General features: G+C 44.7%; 1 protein-coding gene across 5 annotated transcripts; it reads left to right on the plus strand.

Annotated features, from left to right (window-relative positions):
• The first annotated feature begins 859 nt into the window (after positions 1 to 859).
• Positions 860 to 12848, plus strand: LOC102577108 (epidermal retinol dehydrogenase 2). 5 transcript variants are annotated; one of them, XM_019498689.2, is made up of 7 exons: positions 860 to 1123; positions 2365 to 2711; positions 5618 to 5749; positions 8254 to 8353; positions 10219 to 10363; positions 10686 to 10811; positions 11561 to 12848. In XM_019498689.2, exons 2-7 carry the CDS (start codon positions 2391 to 2393, stop codon positions 11652 to 11654), a joined length of 918 nt encoding a protein of 305 aa, XP_019354234.1. In that variant the 5' UTR covers positions 860 to 1123; positions 2365 to 2390; the 3' UTR covers positions 11655 to 12848. The 5 variants fall into 5 exon arrangements, with proteins under 5 accessions (XP_019354234.1, XP_006277086.1, XP_019354236.1 ...); XM_006277024.4 differs by having other exon boundaries at positions 2368 to 2711; XM_019498691.2 differs by lacking the exon at positions 860 to 1123 and adding an exon at positions 1130 to 1900.
• The last annotated feature ends 2855 nt before the right edge of the window (positions 12849 to 15703 follow it).

A 15703-nucleotide genomic window follows, 5' to 3' on the forward strand; every position in this document is an offset into this window, starting at 1 on the left:
TATATCAAAATGGATCCCTGCCAACCACAGTACTTGGGTGCATTTTGCACTCCAACAATAAAAGAACTTTTAACCATTAAAAACTTCCACAACAATTAAAAACAAAAGAACTTAATTTCTTGCGTGTGCAGAATCACTGATGTGTCCATTAGCCACCTGACTCTTCCCCCTAGTCCTACTCATCATTAGGTCAGGCACGTGATGGGGCAGGGCAGAGATAAAGGTTGGGGAGTGACGGCAGAGCAGTGCTCGCTCTATCTGGGCTGTGGAGTAGCTTTGGGAAGGTTGCCGCTGCTGTCTCCCCTCAGTTAGCCCTGGAGCAGGCAGAATAATCCAAGTGGCTCCTGTCCTTTAGAGATTCCCACTATTATACCGTACAGGTCTAGCAATAACCCAAAGCTCCCTGTTGCGTTGCCAATTATCGCATGTAAGATCCAACCTCCTACATTGTCTTGACCATTTACAGCAGCCAGCAGTCCCACTATAGAAGGCAAACCCCCCTACAGTCCATACCAATCTGACCATGGCAAGGTAAAAAATTCCTTCCTGGCCCCAAATTTGGCAATCGGTCTGCCCCAGAGTGGAGGGGCAAGATCGCCCCCCAGCCAGGGACCTCTAGCTTTGCTCCCAGCAGGAGCACGGGCACACCTCATCGAACAAAACCGAGCCCCTTGCGTGTCCTGGCCGGGCCCCCAGGGCTTCCCTGCCCGTCATTTCTGCACCTGGACTTAGTCCGACCACAAGGTGCTTGGGGGCCCCGGGCAGGGCACAGGCAGCACAAAGGCGGGCGGGACTAGTGGGGACGGGAGCAGGACCCGCGGCTGAGCTCGGCCGCGCCCAGGAGCTGCTCGGGGAGCGGAGCGGAGCTGGGGCAGGAGCAAAGCGGGGCAAAGCCCTCGCCTCGCCTCGCCCCGCCCCGGCGCTGGTCCCACTGCGGGCGCCGCCTTCCCTCGCTTATAGCCGCCTGGGGTGGGCTCGGCCTTCGGCTGCCGGGACGGCTCGGAGCAGCGGCGCCAGGCTCCCGCCCTCCCCGCCCCTCCTTTCCCCGCCGGCAGCGCGGGTGCTGCGGGACGCGGTCGCAGACCTGCCCGGGCCGGAGCCGCCGCGGGAGCCGAGCAAGGAGGTGAGTGCCGGGCCCAGCGCTTCCCCCTGTACAGCGGCTTCCCCGGCGGAAGCGGAGCAGGAGCAGGAACAGGAGCAGGTCTGGTCCCCGCTCTCGCCCGTGCGCGTGCTGACCTGAGCGCTCACCCCATCGCCCCCCGCAGTGGGAGGAGGTGTTTCCCGCCTCTTTGGGAAAAGCCGGGATCTGCCCATGGGAATGTCCAAGTCAAAAACTTTGAGTCTCAAAACTTGAAGAAGTTGAGGTTTTGAGCCTCAGCTGAGGAGGAAATACTGTTAATTGACAGAGAAGGCTTCAACCTTCAGCTGTGTCAAGTCAGGTCTGGGAGAAAGAAACAGGACTGCAGGCCTGAAGAGACAGAAAAATGTGCCTCACTGTATGCTGGCTGGAGTGACCACTGCGTGCCGCGTTCAACCTCTGAAACTGGAGCCCAAGTCAGGAGCTAGTGCTAGTATCCTATAGCATGTGCATGGCTAATCGAAGAAAGGGATTTAGGTCACTGTAAGGAAATGGCTTGGGGATAAAGTGTAAAGGTACATGCTTCTCATGACTGTGTGCTAGCTCTCGGCAGGTGAACAGATGATCAGCATTTCCCTGTATCTGAAGTTTTGGTGGGTTTATAAGCGCAGTTGCATCTTCACAACAATGTTCATGAAGACTAAAGCAAATTCACACTTTTTAACCTTGATGTGCTTCTTGACTTAAAAAGGAGGAACCTATTCAATACAGAAGTCTCACCTTCAAGGAACTGTTTTGTGTCAACTTAATTTCATTTTTGAGGTGGGGGTAGAGGAGAGAGAGATGTTCTGATCTATAAGCTGCAGAGTGATATGGCTACTAAATCAATTTTAGAATTGCTATAAATCCCAAGAATTCTGATCTCTTCCATCCTTTAAGAAAGGAGAACAAACACCCCCTCCCATATGATAGCACAAATGTAACTATAGATGAATATCCCCTCAGATGTCTTCCATAAGCAAAATGGCATGCTGATCCATTCAAAAGTAAGCTTGTGAGGGATTGAGCAAACAGCACAGTTGTGAATGCCTGCATGTTTGTTCATGTTACTTCCTGGTAGTAGATAGATCCCTGTATATTCATGTGTGTGGGGAGCAATCACACTACTAATGCAGATACAAAAAGTTGTGGTCTGCTTGTCTGTTGATTTGCCTTGGAAGTTGACTTTTTCAGTTGTAAACTTGAAGTTTCTGTTTTGCTCTAACCCTTGCTTTACCCTCCATTAGCAGCTGTTTGAAAAATCCTCTTGAAGATGAACACTTTCCTGGAAACGCTCAAAGTCCTGGTGCTCTCCATATATTACCTTCTGGAGTCTCTCATTCTTTGGGTTGTTCCCAGGCGAAAGAAGAATGTTACTGGTGAAATAGTGCTGATCACGGGAGCAGGGAGTGGAATTGGAAGACTGATGGCCTTAAAGTTTGCCCGTCTTGGAGCTGTCCTTGTTCTTTGGGATGTTAATCAAGAAGGTAACAAGGAGACTGGTAGACTAGCTAAAGAAGTTGGAGCAGTGAAAGTACACACCTATACCTGTGACTGCAGCAAAAGGCAAGAGGTCTATAAAGTGGCAGATCAGGTAAAATACTGTGTGTTCATGACATGCTTCTGATTATCATGCACTGACCTCTTTGAAGCTTCCAGAGTTCTTGGAGAGTATCCTACCTAATTTCAGGCAGATTTTATTCTTTTTCTGTTTCCTTTCCCCTCCCCTTTACCCCCCTACTCTGCTATCCTTCTGCTAAAAGGAGACCCTCTTCAGTCTTAATTTTAACCTTGGTTACTGCAAAGGGGGTTATTGGGCATAGTATCATCCTTCATCAGGTAGTTTCTTCCATTACTGAGTAGTTACTAAGGCTGAAATTCCACTTCCCTTTGTGCATCTAACAGCAGCTTTCTAGCCACATTGGTGTTTCTGGTTTAAGCACAGGTAGCTATTCATCTTCCCCTGCACTGTGGATATGTAAGTTTGAATGTGTAGACTGAGTGCGCACAGTTGGCTACATTCAGACCGTGTTCCTTTGTTGAAGGCACAAATATGTTGCTAGCCAGAAACCTGGTCTAATCCACATGAAATGGAGGAGGAGGAGGAGGAGGGCCTGCTGGGGGTTTTGTCCCAGTAACTGAGTGGTTAGGGCAAAACCAGTCAATCATTCTAACTCAGGAAGCTAGAAACCTGGGGCACCTATACACATGAAGCAAGGCTTCTCCAACACACTGTAATTGCAGACTAATTAATTATAGACTAATCTTTAATTACAGATTAATCAAGTCTGCTTGAGCATGGTAATTGCTGCACACCAGCATCTCACGTATTTGCATCCCCGCACTGAAAAATGGTGGAGGGGGGTGCTTTACCTAAAGCTCCTTCAACAAGCTTTAGTTAAAATGTCTCCGCCGCCATTGTTCAGCAGGGGCACACTGATGCATGGGACACTCTGGGCACTTTAATTAGAGCAGCTCCTGGAGCCTCTCTAATTAAAGCACCCACCATGGAGCACGTGTATAAACACCCCTGGATTCTAAGCCTCCCCTCACTCAAAAGCTGTTTGAAACTGCATCTTTCTTAATGAACACCGACACTGTCCAGTGAAGTGGATCAGTTGTTCTGGGTTATGTCCGGCAAGCTGATCTATTTTACTGGGTGAAATGGGTGCCTCCCACTGTCTCGTAAGATTGGCTGCTCCCATGAACAGCCATGGACCAAGGCCTGATCCCATGAAACAGCACTTGGCCTGTCTCTCTGCAAGTGCAGGAACCCCAGGTTCCCCTGCTTGTAGAAACATACTGCAACTTGGATTTCCTCGTTGTGCCTCTGCAAGGGAGAGAACTGAGGGTTCCCTGCTTGCAGAGATCTGTGCCTGAAGAATTTGACTTGGGATATGTCTCTGGAAAGGGAGAAACCCTGGGTTTTCCTCTTTGCTGAGGTAAGTTCTGAATTAGGGCATGGCAGTGCAGTATGCACGGCCAAAGAATTCTCTGGGGAACCCGGGCAGGTGCTTCCAAAGCATAGGGGCAATGGGAATTCCTGGGGCATGCAGGATCAGGCCCAGGAGCACTGGCCACTCTGGGCTACCTGCACGTTCTCACCATAAAGTAAACAGACATCAACTGTAAATGTATATGTATATCGTGGCCACAAATTTGGGGCATTTATGGCATGACAAGGGGCGTGGAAGTCTGCTTGGACTTTGTGCCACCATAAAGACTTTTATGGCAGCTTAGAGGCAACATCTGTTTCCAGCTTCTGACTTCCCAGCACAGTGATCTAAGCACCATGCGACAGATGAATAGTATTCAGCCCTTCTACAGTGTTCCTGTTTTGGCTGCCCCTGAGCAGCCAAAAGATTGAAAGATGTGGGGCCAAAAGACAGAGAACAACATAGAGGGTACATCTACATGTCATCGTATGACTACATTACTATGGCGCCATGCTTTAGTACTTTCTTTTGGAAATACTAAAACGGTGCAATATGGACGGTTACTGCGCCATGTGTGCAATACGCAGTTCGAGTTCGCTACTTGGCAACGTAGCTGGCGATTATGTATAGACCTGCATGATTGCTATGTTGCTATAGCATGCCGTACACTATGTTACTGTAGGGTGACATGTAGATGCGCCCAGAGTGTATGTAACTCAGTGAAATGCCTCCTTTCTTAGACAGGAGCCAACATTTAGTCATTAGACTGGAACCTTGCTCCCAACGAAACAAAGTTACCATCACTCCTTTTTCTACATTGACTATTAAATGTAAAGACCAGTGATTTCAGCTTCCAAAGAAGCACTGGAGGAAGATTTGGGTAATTCTTGATTGTAATGTGGTGGTTAGAGAATGATGGCAGGAAGTCAGAGCTGTAGTTTGACACCCGCTCTGAGAGCAGCTGGCCCAGGCCCTGGGTCTCAGGCTTCCTGAGCATTCCTTAAGAACTCAGCAACTGAAGCTAAAACTTAAGAGGATTTTTGTTCTTTTCCACTCTTCCTGTTTTTCCTGGTCATATGATGAGGTATACATATACCTGGCCAGTGTGTAGCCCTACTGTGCATGCTCAGTCTATGTGCATACTAGTGCATGCATAGCAGAGAGGCAGGACCAAAACCACCTGGGTATGAAGCTAAAAAAAATGCCATTTAGATGCCTGAAGGGCAGTAGAAAACTAAGAACTGGCATTTTCTGAGGGGTGCCTTGACTCAAAGGCAACTGTAAAAAGCCACAGTGCTAGGTTGTTGGGGTAGAGAGCAAATAATCCTGCCAGTATAGGCATGCACGTAAGCTTTGTCTTTTTCCACTTGAACCTAAGGGCACTAAAGAGGTGTTATTTTAGAAAGGTTGCCCTGTATTGCAGCAGAATATCTGTTGACTGCATGGCTGCTAATGAGTTCCCAGAAAAAGAAAAATAGGTGCTGAAAACTAAAAAGATTGTCCAAATGTACTTTTATTGTTTTGACTACTGTGAATCAGCTTCACCTTTTTTGTCACCTTCCAGGTGAAAAAAGAAGTAGGAGATGTTAGCATCCTGATCAATAATGCTGGTATTGTAACTGGAAATAAGTTTCTTGATTGTCCAGATTCCCTTGTGGAGAAAACAATGGAGGTGAACGCTATGGCACAATTCTGGGTAATTTTTTTTTCTTTTATGGATCAGCTTACATACTCCCTTAGGTACTAGTGTCTGCAGTGATTTGTGGGTGGAGGGAGTAAGGGTCACTTGTTTTGTTGACTCGGGGGCAATTATTTCTCATTTAGGAATGGTATAGAATTATAGAAAATTGGGGTTAGAAAGGACCTCAGGTGGTCATCTAGTGTCCCCTGCTTTAAAACGGGACCATTCCCAATTAGATAATCCCAGTCAAGGTTTTGTCTAGCCGGGTTTTAAAAACCTCCAAGGATGAAAAATCCACAACATCTCTTGGTAACCTGTTCCAGTGCTTTACTACCCTCCTCATGCAAGTTTTTCCTAATACCTAACCTAAACTTCCCTAGCTGCAACTTCAAATCATTACTCCTTGTTCTGTTATCTGCCACCACCAAGAACAGTTTCACTCCATCCTCTTTGGAACCTCCCTTCAAGTAGTTGAAGGCTGCTATTTAATCCTGCCTCAGTTTTCTCTTCTCCAGACTAAATGAGCCCAGTTCCCTCACCCTCTCCTTTTAAGTCATATGCCCCAGCTCCCTAAACATTTTCCTTGACTTCTGTGGACTCTCTCCAATTTGTCTACATCCTTTCTGTAGTGGGGAGCCCAAAACGACACAGTATTCCAGATGTGGCATCACCAGTGCAAAATAGAGGGGAAGAATCACTTCCCTCAATCTGCTGGCAGTGCTCCTACTAATGCAGCCCAGTATGCCGTTAGCCATCTTTGCAACAAAGACACACTATTGGCTTCTGTTCAGTTTACTGCCCACTGTAACCCCCAGGTCTTTTTCTGCAGAGCTGCTACTTAGCCAGTCAGTCTCCAGCCTGTAGCAGTGCATGGGATTGTTCTGTCCTATGTACAGGACCTTGCACTTCTCTTTACTGAACCTTATGAGATTTTTGGTAATGATTTGCTTCAGTTCTCAGGCCACGTACTCATATTGGTGGCATATCTGTGAGCCTCTGATGTAGAAGAGGATGGGGAAAATGACATATATTGGATAGAGTCCAGCAGAGGGCAACAAAAATGGTTCATGGGCTGGGGCATGTGAATTTTATGAGGAGAGGCTGAGTTACCTGGGCTTATTTAGTCTGGAGAAGAGAAGACTAAGAGTGGATTTAATAGAAGCATTTAACTACTTAAGGGAGGATCCAAAGAGGATGGAGCTAAACTGTTCTTGGTGGCAGATGACAGAACAAGGAGCAATAATCTCAAGTTGGAGCAAGGGAAGTTTAGGTTAGATATTAGGAAGAATTTTCTCACTAGGAGGAAAAGGTTACCCAGAGAGGTTGTGGAATCTCCATCCTTGGAGGTTTTAAAGACCCAGCTAGACAAAGCTTTGGCTAGGGTGATCTAGTTGGGGATGGTCTTGCTTTGAGTAGGGGGTTGGACTAGATGACCTCCTGAGGTCCCTTCCGAACTTCATTTTCTATGATTCTGTATGGAGACTAGAGGAATGTCACCAGCCCCTAGCACATACAAGAAGCTTTGCTTAAAGAAGGAATGTGTGCAGTCTCCCAGGGTAGGTGTCTTGGTATTCCGAAACACTACTGGAATAGCTCTTACCAGCTTTGTTTCCCAAGTCTTGGAGGGGAATACTGAGCTTCCACAGGTAGGACACAAACTGGTGGATTCATTATCGGAAAAGTGTTGTTGGCTGCTGTGAAAGAGAGAAGTAGTCTTGCTCTGATTAATTGAAGAAGTTCCAGTCAGAAATGGAAGCTAGCTTTTCATACATTCCCATTAAAATAAATGGGATGTTAGATAACTACATAGGACCTAAACCCCTCAGTGCATGTGGACCCAGGTAATAGAATGCATGTTATCTCATGTCCTAAATGTCCAACCAGTGTATGTTGGCATGCTTGACTGTGACAAAGTATGCAACATTTGGTCTCATGACTCAGTATTGTATACAATGGACTGGAGAGGGCTTATTAAAATATGCTGCTCTTTCTCAGTTTGGTGGAAAAACATGGAAGTGGCACAATCCACAAGCAGTGGAGGGAAGGGTTAGAAGTTCAGGTTTCCTAATCCTGACTGCTATTTTAGGATCAGAAAATGGTGATGGTTTCATTTCATGTTGGCAACCCACTTGGAAAAATGTTGCTGTGCTGAGCATTTAAGCACAGAGAACCTACAGCTTCACAGAATATCCTTGCTTCATAAACTGCTGTTTGGCTGGCAACAAACTAGTTCCTACCTTCCTGGTAACTGATAACATAAAGAAGCAAGAATACTGATGAGCTCCCCTTTGGAACCTGCAGTTGCTCAACAAAGCAGGCATACTTCTCTGCCCTGTCCAGTTCTATCTGGAATGAGGCCAAGTGCATGACTGTGGTCTGTTGTAAGCAGACTATTCCTGGCAGGATTCCTTCCAACATGGCACACACTCTCTCTTTTGAACGAATAAATGGCGCTGTAAAATATTTTTAGGAGATGGTCAGTGACTAATCATGGGGGGTTTTTTCCCCATGTCTTGTAGACTTACAAAGCCTTCCTTCCAGCTATGATTGCTTCTAACCATGGTCACTTGGTTAGTATTGCAAGTTCAGCAGGACTACATGGTGCCAGTGGGCTAGCAGGTTAGTATGTTTCTAAAGCAGTGACTTCATGGAAATAAAGGTAACTGTTTAACCAAAAACAATCTTCATCCTATAGCTCTTAGGCCAAGATTTTCAATAAAATGAGTATTTAGCCCTTTTTAAAGGTAAAAGTTTTTGAGGTTCACTGGGGCAGCAGAGGCAGGGCTCCAGTGTCCAATTTCACCTCCTCATGCTAACATTATGTGGCTATACCTCTGGCCACATTTAGCCCCTATGTAGCTCCTGGTACTCACTGGATAGGAGGTTTGGTAGGCCTTGGGGCTGTGCTCTAAGTGGAAACCCACCCCTCTAACCTGGGATTGAACCCAGGTCCTTCCAGTCTATACCTTCCAGTTTCCCTGCCAACTGACTTATGTGGTGGCTCCAAAATTGTTTATTTTAGGTGTCTAAAATAAGTGTCTGAGTCTCAAAACCCATGAATGCCTCATAACCCTCATGCTTTGTCTCTGGTATTGCTGAAAATTAGGTCATTCATACAGATGCCTAAAGGAATTGAAATTTAATGTGGAGTCTTTTAATACTGAAAGTTCTGATAGCTGGGGCAAACTCGACTGCAGAAACTTCCCTGGGAATGAGACTTGGTGAACACACTCAGTGCCCCAACCATGTCTAGTGAATACTTCATGGAATCAAAGAACAAAATCCTCAACAGGCTACTGGCTTTTCTGTTGTTATACAGAGATTTTTGTAGTATCAAAAATGTGGTGTTTCAGAATAACACTTATTGCTTGCTTCTGGGCTTGTATTTCAAGAGAGTGCACAGTAGCTTGAGAAATAAGGGCATAAGAATGGTATGGAGATTTCTGGAAACACCTGATGCTAACCAAGCAGATTGAGGGATTTTCACATGAAGCTAATCAGTGAAACTAGACTAGATAAATTGCCAGTCTTTACTCCTTGTAGGCAGGCATAGGAGACGTGTAAAAAGGAAAATTGACAGAGTGAAACCATACTATATGCAGTCTTAAAATTGAATAGATGTTGAAGTTTGCAGGAAAATTAGAAAGCAGTAAGCAGATTGATTCAAAGGTAGAGAGGTGTGGAGCTTAAAGGAAAGTATTTAAATCTACTACAGGCTTAGCGAACGGGTGTAGAAGTGATGAGATCAAGAAGGGATTGAGGCTAGCAGACAGAGGATTGATGTTGGTGACAGTAAACAGTAGGAGAGGAGAGAAGCTGGCAATGGTTATGGAAACATAGTGGATTGCCAATGCTGGTGAAAGGATTGGGAGGAATTCTCTCTGTTCTGGGAGGGCTGTATCAGAGAAGCAGCAAGTCATGGGAGGCACAGCTAGAGGTGTGAGCATGAACAAAGGAGTTGGAAATGCATTTTGACTAACAGTGACTGTAATGAAGTCTTGGAGTGCAGAGGGAAAAAGGGGGGGGTGCCAGGGAGCTGAAGATGAAGATCTATCAATTGAGGTGGAGGCAATGATATACTCAGTGAAGTTGATAGGAAAATGGAGGGTATAACTGGGAAATTCCAAATGGGAGGTAGAAATGAAGGGTGCCAACGACAGCTTTACCTGGGCTGTCTAATAGTTCCTGTGCTGTGGTGAACTGTTTGTTACTGCTGGATGTAGGTGTCTTGGAATTATCTGAATTTCTTATCATCCTGCTGCTGCTGCAAGCTACATTTAAGGCTGTCTGTATGAGAATCACTCCTATTAGAGCATCAGATTCTCTGTCAAAAGGAAGGAAGTCTGATAAGTTTTTGTTTTGTATGTTCAGTGGTAAGATATGGAAAGGGATAGTACCACCTAATTATGTTGGTACCAAACATTCCTTTTCCAAAGAAAATGTCTAAAAAATAACTGTGGTCTCTCTCTTCATTTGCTTCCCAGATTATTCTGCAAGTAAATTTGCAGCAGTGGGCTTTGCAGAATCCATTGCTATAGAGATGCGTGGCCTGAAGAAAACTGGCATTAAAACAACCATTGTGTGTCCATACTTCATCAATACAGGCATGTTTGATGGCGTTAAAACCAAGTGAGTAACGTTTAGGGGGATTTTTCTGTCATAATGCCTGTTTGCATGTGCACACAAACCGGTCTCTGTCTTATTTGTATTTTTATCCATATATTTCTTCTTTAACTTGAAAATGAAGAAAAAATAGTAAAAAGCAAGGAAAAAAGCTTTGAACTTGAAGAAACATAGAAACAAGTTGTTACAATTGAGTATCTTGGAATTTAGAACAAGATACAGAGGGAAAGTGTTTTTTTTCCCTCTTAACGTGTTTTGGTTGTTTTGTGGTGGATGTCATATGTTGGGGTACTTTTTACTTTTTTTTTTCTCCCTCTGCCCCCCGCAGGTCTCCACGTATACTTCCTATCCTAGATCCAGAGTGTACTGCAGAGACTATTGTCAAAGCTATTCTACAGGAACAACTACATTTGGTGATTCCCCGAAGTCTGTATGTTATAACAACTCTGAAAAAGTAAGGGTTAGAATTTCCCCTGTCTCTTTCTAAATCAAGTTATGTACTGATTCCTGGAGGTGTTAGGCCACTTCTTTGCTTGGCAAACTGTTACCACAGAGAGGTTATTGAACAGGATAATCCTGGGTAATTTGCATAAAGCACTCAGTAATAGAAAGGTATTCCCTGGGTATCTAAATCCTTTTAAGGAGAAACTCTTTAAGCTGAGCAAATCGTATAGGGCTTTCTATTTTGATTGTACAGAAGACTGCCTTAGTAATACTACTGTGTACTCAGGCAGGTCTTTGAGAACTGGTGAATGGGTTGGGTTGGGTGCACAAGCATGGATTTGGAGCATGAAATTCTGTCTCAGATTTTCAGGCAAGGCTTTCAAAGAGCTGAGAGAACTATGACAGAGGATATGTTAGGTGAAGCAACATAAGCTTTAATGGGTAGTAAGTTACCACGTAGAGTCTAAGTATGTCAAGGAATGTGCCCCACTGGGGACTGGGGTTCCCAAGGTGCAAACCTGGGTCTGACAGACTAGCTTTTATGGTACCAGGGACCACCCTCTCCATCTCCAATTCTTTGGTAAATTGGAGATACTTGTTACCTCATGGGGATACTGTTCAGACTCTTATTTTTCCAGAATTCTTAAAACCATGAGGCACTTTTACTTCTCATGGGGTTAGTCAGGTGAGTGGTCCTTGGGATTTGTAAGACTTTATACAAATACCTTGCTGTTTGCTTTTTCCTTTCATTTCCCTCAGCATTCTGCCTATGAAAATAGGATCTCTCTTTGAAGACTACTTTGGAGCCTGTCAGTCCATGGATTACTTCCAGGGTCGGCTGAAAAAGGACTGAGGACCAAATGAAGATGTCAGACACGAACAGCTCTAAGCTAATGTGGACCAGTTTGAGAGAGACAAATGGTTGGCTGCTTCAGCAGCCAAGAAGTTAAGGTGCCTTGTGCTTCGTGTTTGTACCCATTCTGATTGACAGCTTTCAGACTAAGCTGGTTCTCCTCCACTAAGAACAGCATAATGCCTGTAAAGATTTTCTTTAACCCAATCAGGTGTTCTGTCAGTATCTGTCTTAAAAGCCATACATTAAGAAATTAATTGTTCATCATGAACTAATCGTACCTAGAACCTTGTGGGTAGACCTAGCTGGGGAACTTGTGGTATAATGGAGCTGGGAGCTGAATAGACCCTGTTCTGTATAGATCTATCTTGTAGAGGTGCTATGTGAGGAAGCTTGCTTTGTCATTGCTTTGCTTGATTAGTGAGTAACTAAGGTAGTTAGTTTCCTGGACTGGCTGGCATCTTTTTATACCCTCTAAGCATCAAAGTATTTATGAATATGAGTGATGGTAGTATACTCTTAATGTGGTAACTTTTACAGAGGTACACTGAGAACAAATGTGTGTACACTTCCTTGTGTGATTATAAATGTTTTAATTTTTATGTAAAAATGCCACCATTTTACTAGGACTGAAGCATTATGAACATAATATAAAGTTTTAGCTGCATGTAAAAGGCTGTATTTCTTATTGCTCTTAAAATAAGTTGTATACAGAATCATACTGAATAAGAATGGCAGTATGGAGTAACCTCCAGTCTTGAGCTTTTCTTTTAAAAATGTAACTCAAAAAGGGATGGTAATAGAGAATGAATTCTGGTGGAATTAACTGACAGGTCTTCCAGTATGTGGGAAACTTAAGCCATTATGGTCAACCAGATTCTTGCTCTTATGACTTACTTCTTTTAATACTAATTACATTATAATGAGTCTTTACCATTTTTCTTTAATCATATAAAGTATCAAAATGAAGAATGGCGTCCTTAAAATGTGTAGCAGTGCCCTTCTAGAGAAAGAATTGAAAGCTTCTTCCAAAAACGACTGACCCATTAGATAAAACAAGAAAAGAATATTGCAGCTTAAACATGTACTAAAACATGTGATACATAGCAATCTCATTGCATGTTACTGTGCTTGGTTGGAAGCTATAACATATGGGGACTATGAATAAACACAATATAATTTTGCTGTATAAAATCGGATTCTGTACTTTGAATTTATATGGTTAGTAGGAGTTAATGCAGCTCTATGCAAGCTTTTAGCAACAGTGATGATTATGGAAGAATGAGGAGAAAGAAACAATGTATCAGACCTTTTTTGATATTGAGTAGAATCTATTTTAATGCGAACCTGATAAAATGTATGAGTTAAGAGTATGCTGCAGAAGCTAGTTTTAAAAGGAAGAAGAAAAAAGTGGGATAGACTTCTATAGCTGTCCAGAATTTGCTGAGTCTTCTATCAGGTGGAAGAGCGGGTCCCAATCTAAAATCTTGTTCATTTGTATTACATTTCATTTTGCTAAATGACCCCCAAAAATCCTAAACCAGAGTAACCATGGTTTGCATTAAACAAGTGTCAGCTTTATAGGGCAACAAAGGAAGACTGACTTTATAGAAACAGGACATCTTTTTTTCAAATGTGTGATCTTTTTTTCTACATTCCACCTGTGCGGGTACATGCCTCTTGGACTGGCTGATACTATCCATGCAGTGCATGCATGCTTGGTGCTTGGGGAGAGTTCATGCTTTGCACCTAGAAGATAAAGGTCAGAGCCTGCCAACCATACCCAGGCTCCTCTTGACCATGGATTGCAAACTGTGTAAGACTCCAAGGCAGTGGAAATAAACTGTAAGATGAAGGCTGTAAATATAGACAACACATTTCAAAGAACTCCACTTAACCAGAGGGAGACTGAGAATTTAACATTTCAGTGTCTCTTCAAGTGTCATTCTAGCTAGCAGGCAGCTCCCACACTGAAGCAGCCTCATGCCCCAGCCACTCCTGTCAGCATCTATATACATCTGTTGCAGCAGAGTAAATAACTGCACCATAGGATAGTGTTTGTGTCTGGCAGTACTATCATACGATGCAGTTAATTAGTTTACTTCATCCTAATAATACCATACATGTAGACAGTGACATTTTACCACAGAGCTGTAGACACACCCTGTGAGTCAGAATTAGATACTGATATAAAAAACTCTGCATGTCATGCATGCACGTGTGTGCGTAGAAAGCTATCCTTTATGGCTGGTAGGATTTTTCAGAGGACTTTCCCCAGAAACCAATGCCAGGTATAAAGCTGTATGGAATTTTGTGGTAAGTCCCTAGATGCCACTAAGCCTGGGTGCTGAACGTGGAGGGCCTGCGGGGTAGGTCATACACCTGGCTGCTGAAGAACTGGGACAGATCTTCCTCCCTCCCATGTAACTAACCTAATCGGCTCTTTAAGTTGTCCTCCCAGCTGATCACTAAGATGAGAAGGCTGGATCAGTACAGAAGAGGGAGGAGTCAGAGGGCTGGATCAGTATAGAAAGGGAGGAAGGAGGACCCAAGTAACTATAGGCCTGTAAGCCTCACCTCGGTACTCGGGAAGATCTTGGAGAAAATCATCAAGGAACACATCTGTGGGGGACCTGCAGGGGAGATCATGCTTGGGGGCAATCAGCATGGGTTCATCAAAGGCAGGTCCTGCCAGACCAACCTGGTTGCCTTTTATGACCAGGTGACTAAATCTTTGGATGATGGTGTCGCTGTGGACGTAGTCTTTCTAGACTTTAAGAAGGCCTTTGACACTGTCTTTCATCCCATCCTTATCAATAAATTAAGCGACTGTGGCACTGATGCCTACACAGTTGGATGGGTAAAAAATTGGCTGATGGGGCACACCCAGGGAGTAGTGGTGGACAGGTTGTATTCAACCTGGCAAGATGTGAGCAGTGGGGTACCCCAGGGCTCAGTCCTTGGGCCTGCACTGCTTAACATCTTCATCAGCAACTTGGACAATGAGGTGGAAAGCACGCTGTCCAAGTTCACTGATGACACTAAGATGTGGGGCAAGGTGGACACACTTGAAGGGAGAGAGAGTCTGCAACTAGATTTAGACAGACTATAAAAGTGGGCAGACGAGAATAGGATGGGATTGAATGTAGACAAATGCAGGGTGCTGCACTTTGGGAGAAGGGATCCATAGCGTACATACAGGCTGGGGAGTTCCCTTCTTGAAAGCACAGAGGCGGAATGGGATCTTGGAGTCATTATTGACTCCAAGATGAACATGAGCCGCCAAAACCAGACCACAGCCAGCAAGGCCAGCCATACCTTGTCATACATCCAAAGGTGCATCTCAAGCCGGTCCAGAGAGGTGATACTCCCCCTCTATGCGACTTTGGTCAGGCTGCAGTTGGAGTACTGCACCCAAAACTGGGCACCGCGCTTCAAAAGGGATGTGGCCAGCCTGGAGAGGGTTCAGAGGAGGGCCACCCACTTGGTGAGAGGGCAGTAGGACAGGCTGTATGAGGAGAGACTAAGGTATCTGAACCTATTCAGCCTCAGCAAGAGGAGGCTGAGGGGGGACCTGGTGGCTGCCTACAAACTCATCAGGGGAGATCAACAGCAAATAGGCAGAGCCCTTTTCTCCCCAGCACCACCTGGGGTGACGAGGAACAATGATAATAAGCTGATGGAGAATAGGTTCCACTTCCCAGGAAAGTGGTCCTCACCCCTACCTTGGGCAAATTCAAAAGGAGGTTGGACGATCACCTGTCTGGGGTCTGGTGAACCCAGCATTCATTCCTGTCTGTGGCAGGGTGTCAGGCTAGATGATCTGTTCAGGTCCCTCCTGACCCTAGCTACTATGAAACTATAAGAGGAAACACTGTCTTCTGTTTATGATACAAAGTGGAGAAGCTTGGTAGTAGGCAAGTGCTGGGACTTCTTGGTGTTAATGGGTATGGTGCAGTATTGTGGGGGAGGAGGATTGTTTTGTTTTCCCAGTTCTAAACCTTCAAAAGACTTGTGAACAACAGTGAGATCATGTGGAGAGAGTGTGT

Source organism: Alligator mississippiensis, chromosome 3 (genome assembly GCF_030867095.1).
Source record: "Alligator mississippiensis isolate rAllMis1 chromosome 3, rAllMis1, whole genome shotgun sequence".
NCBI lineage: Eukaryota > Metazoa > Chordata > Crocodylia > Alligatoridae > Alligator > Alligator mississippiensis.

Excerpts from the sequence above, each read along its gene's own strand:
- LOC102577108 (XM_019498689.2), top strand. The coding sequence starts at position 2,391 with ATGAACACTTTCCTGGAAACGCTCAAAGTCCTGGTGCTCTCCATATAT. Across the intron at positions 8,354-10,218 it reads TGGTGCCAGTGGGCTAGCAG|ATTATTCTGCAAGTAAATTT; the intron begins GTTAGTATGTTT and ends TTTGCTTCCCAG. Across the intron at positions 10,812-11,560 it reads GTTATAACAACTCTGAAAAA|CATTCTGCCTATGAAAATAG; the intron begins GTAAGGGTTAGA and ends CATTTCCCTCAG.